Source organism: Apium graveolens, chromosome 9 (assembly GCF_009905375.1).
Source record: "Apium graveolens cultivar Ventura chromosome 9, ASM990537v1, whole genome shotgun sequence".
NCBI lineage: Eukaryota > Viridiplantae > Streptophyta > Magnoliopsida > Apiales > Apiaceae > Apium > Apium graveolens.
In genome coordinates, this window is record NC_133655.1 from 289,602,256 (window position 1) to 289,607,815 (window position 5,560).

General features: G+C 36.0%; 1 protein-coding gene across 1 annotated transcript; it reads right to left on the minus strand.

The window, feature by feature from the left end:
* Positions 1–3,930: 3,930 nt before the first annotated feature.
* Positions 3,931–5,265, minus strand: LOC141686578 (uncharacterized). Its single transcript, XM_074491602.1, has 4 exons — positions 5,163–5,265; positions 4,923–5,020; positions 4,397–4,713; positions 3,931–4,298 (listed from the first exon to the last, which is right to left on the minus strand). The coding sequence occupies exons 1-4, from the start codon at positions 5,169–5,171 to the stop codon at positions 3,931–3,933; spliced, it is 792 nt and encodes a 263-aa protein (XP_074347703.1). The 5' UTR covers positions 5,172–5,265.
* Between the last annotated feature and the right edge of the window lie 295 nt (positions 5,266–5,560).

Here is a 5,560-nt window from a genome sequence, read left to right on the forward strand (position 1 = left end):
TCAACAGCCTGTGAGAAACTATAGGTGGTCCAATCAATGGCCCCAGCAGTTACACCCGAACTGCTACCACCACCAACGATAACCTCACTTTCGTTAACCATTATGCTAAATTCTAAATAACTAATAATCTCTTCAAGAATGTTGAGAAACTCACTAACAAGTATAGCAACATAGAGGCAAGTGTATAAAGAATTTAACAAGTTTAGGCCAAGACCACAGTTAACAAAACAAAACATGCAGGTAAACAAAATCAGTAACTGAAATAACGTAGAGAGAAAGAAAGATGTACCCGAAACCATAGCTTTCAACAGTGACTGAAATAAAGGTTTACAGATACAAAATGCCAAGAAAATAATCACAGCTGAGTCACCAGGCCTTGCTCGAAGTCCTGGCTGCTCTTGAAGAGATTATTGCCCCCTACCTGCTGCGTTTGGGATGTACGCAATATCTCCACCAGGATAAAACAGCTCGGAGTTTATGTTAACAGGAGCAACAAAACCTCCACTTCGACCAGCACCTCAGTCGCCGGAAAATATCAGTACTTCAGGACTTATGGGAGAGAAATGCAGAGAGGTTGAAGAGAAGAGATGAGAATGTAGTGTGTTATATTTATTCAGTTTAGCCTCTATTTATAGGAGAGGAAAAATGAAACTGTCCACACACTTAATGTCTGAATTAAACTGCTCCATTAATGAAAAAATCAAAACTGATCAGATTTTGAATTCATAAATGAAAAAATTAAAACTGAACAGCTTTTGAATTTAAATTATTTGTAACAGCTTTTCACATTAACACCCACATTATTATCAGAACTTAAGTTAAGTTCTGATTCGACTCATCAGTACTTAAGTTCTGATTCTGATATCAGAACTTGTTAAGTTCTGATTTTATTCATCAGTTCTTAAGTTCTGATTCTTATATACTTGTTACAGATCAGATTATTTGCAGGTTCAATATATTTAGACTACTTAGCCTATTTCAGAACCCAGCCCAATAATCCAATCACCGATAAATAAATTCGAATTAAAATAATTCTCAAATAAATAAAATCCTCGCCCAGGTCGCCTCGCGTACGCGAGACGCCGAGACATTCGCCCAAATCGCCCTTCGACCCGGTCCGGTGCGGTGCGTGGCGGGGCGGGGCGCGCGCGTGTGAAGCACACAACAACACAATGGACCATCACACACCTTAGTAGTTGTATACTACTCATGTGGGTAATACCATATAAAGCACACAACCCCCTTTATTTATTTCAATGTGGGACAAACATTCTCAAATTTTCCAAGCTTTTCCAAGCTACTTTCAACTCTCATTTCATATGGATTTCATTAAGAAAATTCTTAAAACCATACATGAAAATTTAAGTTCAAATATCATTGAACAATTTCCAATCATTAGATTTTAGGATTAACAAATTAAATTAAGCTCTAAAATCCTAATTTTCTAACAGTAAGTTGCTTACTGAATTCTTTATCACTGATCAAGGCATCAAGGTGTGTATCAGTGTATGTCAGTATGTGCATGCATGCATGTCATGCTCAGCTTTTTCACAATTGAACATACACTATATGATCAATCATGATCAGCTTCATGTATTACCCTAGGTTATAATATGCTCAAACCTGGGTATTTATTTAGGTTTCTGTAAATATAGGGGTAGAGAAAGAGCAAGTGTATAATTTATACTAGTATTCACTTTAAATAAAGTCTTATATTCCAAAATCACCATCTTTTCCAGAGTTTGGGTTCCCTGGTCAAAAAAGTCAATATTTAACCAGGCAAAGCAAGAAAAAGCTACACACCCACATATCACTTCCTTTTCTTTGCTTCTCTCAGTCTTGTTGCCAAAGCTTCTTCTGTTTATATATGTGTAAAAAGCTCCCTTCATGTTTATAGTTTTTCTTGAGCATCAAATATTCTCTTACCATATTTAATTATCAATCTTTTCCTCCTTAATCATTTTCATAATTCTTTTTCTCTCTATTAATCCCATAACTTCTTGTTCATAAACATTATTGATCTTTGGTTGCCTCTTAATTAGTCGGGGCAGATATAGTAAGAGGCAAGAGGGACACAACTAATGTTAAGTTAATTTCTATATTTCTTGTATACATTTCTCTCTTTGTTAATTACATGGCCATCTCCGGAAACTCCATCAAACACTCCATCAAACATCATGTCTTTAGATCTGTTATACTTTTTTTCTTCACAACCTTCTTTATCTTCTTAAATTTAACTTTGATCATGAGCTGTAGTAATTTGCAAAGCCAAAGGCAGTTACTTAACGTTCATTATTCTACGTCGGAATCATCGTCATCATCTACCATGAAGACGGGTGATAATATGAGTAAAGGGAAAGTGCAGTTCCAAGGTGATGAGCATTCAGTTCCAAGTGGACCAAATCCAATTTCAAACAGGTAACTAATTAAATAGATGTAAATATATAATCAAGGAAGTTGCGAGTTCTTTGCGCAAGACGTGATCTCTGTAAGGTGCACACTGCTAACTCGGTTTTTAGTGGTTATACAATTTGATTGTAATCTCAGCCCTTGATATTTGGTTGTTATTAGCAAGAATTGATGCAATCTACATTTTGTAAATGACTAGAAGTATTTGAAGCTCTTAAATAGCTAAGCAGTGATATATTAATATAAGTAATTTTTGAGGAGAATGTTTAAGAGATTGTTTGAAACGGTCTTTGATTTTAAGCAGACTTCATGTTGGATTGGTGTTAGTTACGTGTAAATAGCAATGTTTGTAAAAATTGGTAATAAGAACTAATAGAGATATCGATTTAGAATTGATCGCTAAATTAGAGATTAATCTGATGAAAAATCAGTTGTATTTTAATATTTTAATTAAATTTAATATAATATCCCTATTTTATTAGTTATTTATATATTACTATATATTTAACATATTATATATCTCATAACTATTTAAAAGTAATTGAAATTTTATTTTATATCTAATAATATATTCATAACATATGAATTAAGAATAATTCATACCGATTAATCAAATTTAAAAAATCGGATCGGTTTTAAATCTTGTAGATGATTAATTGGAGATTAATCGAAAAAATCAGAAATTTTTAAAATCATACTCCCTCCGTCCCTAAAAACGTTTCCTCTTTGTGTTGGACACGTTTGCCAATGCACACTTTTGATCGTTAATATCTTTAAATTCGTATTAGTATTAAATATAAAAATTTCACTATATTAAAGTACTGATAAATACGAATCCAACGAGATCACTCATGACTATGTTTGATATTATAGATTAGACGTAAATTAGTAGTAAATCGCTTACCGTGAACAGTACCGAAAGTCAAAAGAGGAAACGTATATTGGGACGGAGGGAGTAATAATTGTGAACAGAAGTAGAGTCAAATCTGATAGTAGTACGGGTACTGGTGCACGTGAAAATGAGGGCCTAGGCTCAATCAATCCAGTAGTGATTTGCTTTTTATCTGTTGGACTTGGCCTTTTCAATTCATCAATCACGTACACCGATGCTTGCTTGTCAGCTTGTGTAACACGTCAAATGTTTTTATCAACAATCTCGCCAAACTTCAAATTTCAAAGTAGCTGGAGCGTCAATTTCACGTTCAAATTTCAGAATCCCCACCTGAGCCTAACTCAATTATTACCACCTACAAAGCAAGAGTGTGGGTGCGTACTGCAACCGTATAACTAACACGAGGATTCGATAATTTTAAAATATAAAAATTCGGGTGTGGGAAATTCGGCAAATATTATTTGAAGATTGATTAGTTGATTAACGGCATTGCCTTTGCCAATGAAACAACGATTACTAAGCATGCACCATGCAGCATGCACCATGCACCATGCACCATGCACCATGCACCATTAATTTGTCAGTTATGTCAACAGAGCAAGTCGAAAGAGACATGTTTGGCTTATCATTCACCTGTTATCATATTTTTTCATCACCCTCTGAGTGGCAAGTGCAGCAGCCTCACTAGCCCTCATGGTTCCACTTGCCATGATGCCTGCAAATTCACTGGCAATCTCTTCTTGCAACTTGCACCGAGCATCCTCAGTTCCTGCAGTTTTAGCCTTGGCAGCAACATCGTTACTTTTAGCCGACTTGGTAGGATTCTCCTCTGGCTTTGATTTACTTTCGTCTTCTTTCTTGTTGATTGCGAGAGAGCCATGACCTAGTTCTGTGCTTGTAGGCTCCTTATCTGGAAAGAGTATTTGTTCTTTGAACTGTGGAGCTTGGGGGACATCACCAACCTTCATAGTTTGCTCTAATCGTTCTATCATAGGCACTGCATGCATATAACTCTTATTAGATACCATACGAGAACACAGAACTTGACAAAAAAAAGAAAGGGTAACAGATGCATTATGGAGATTAGTAACTCACATATGAGAGGAGACATAGGGCTGTTCACTACTTCATTCGGGAGGTTAAGAATGTACTCTGGAATTGTAGCCCCGACTAGAAACTGAGCAACTTCGTTGCTAAAGTTATTGCAGTTGTGTTTGAGCAAATTGTATGACTCTGCTGTATATTGAGGGCTAATCTCTTGCAGATACATTTCAAATACATCTTTGGGAACGTGTGTGATACCAAGGTCTATTACTCGAAGTGGAGTCCCATACGGTGTAGCTCCTGCAAGAGAATGCTCCAAGCCGCCACTGAAATAGTATTCATTGCCATATACAACTACTCCAGTATGCCTGCAGGTCCAAGGAACTAAGATGAAATTCTAGATCTAGACCTGCTTGTGTTACTTCTAGAGCATCAGCGCTCCACTTAACAACTATATATCCTCTATCAATGTGTGTGCATATATACGACGGGTACTAGTTGAATGTAACAGCAGCAGAATATCAGAAAAATCACAAATAAATGTGCACTGACAATAGCAAAACAAGATTGTAATTACCATATGCCTTCAATCGGTTTCCCTAACAGTGTCATGGAGAACTGGCGAGCCATCCCTTGGCTCAAGTCATATACATTCAAGCTAACCTTATGACCTTCCTGCAAAATCCGGTAGAGCAAGTCAAATATATCAAACATTTTAACGGCAATCTAATAATATTTGATAATATGGCCGAAAAATATAAAGGTAGAGCATTCAGAAAGATGAATGACGAGTAATTATCATTAAATTATATCTTACCTCAGCCATCCTCAATCTATATTGTTAGTAGCAAACTTTTCGAGGAAGCTGAATCAGGAGATCTGCATAGGGGCACGACGATCAAACATCAATGTGTTATAACTGCAGTGAACATTATGGAGCTAGGAGTTCAGATTTGTAATTAATTGCTTTCTTATTTTCTGTACTAGTACCGGAACGGTGTCCAAAATAGATCCAACAAAGAATCAGTACTTGACAGCCCCTAACACTTTAACTGAATAAGAATACTACAAAGTCCGCTTGGACTTGATTTACAAATGTTTTGTATATCCAAATTCAGATACAGCGTACATCTCGAATTCCCCTGACAATTTATATTGCGTACATGTACAATATCGAAAGTTCAGATGAATCAGGTAGCATTAACTGACAAAAAA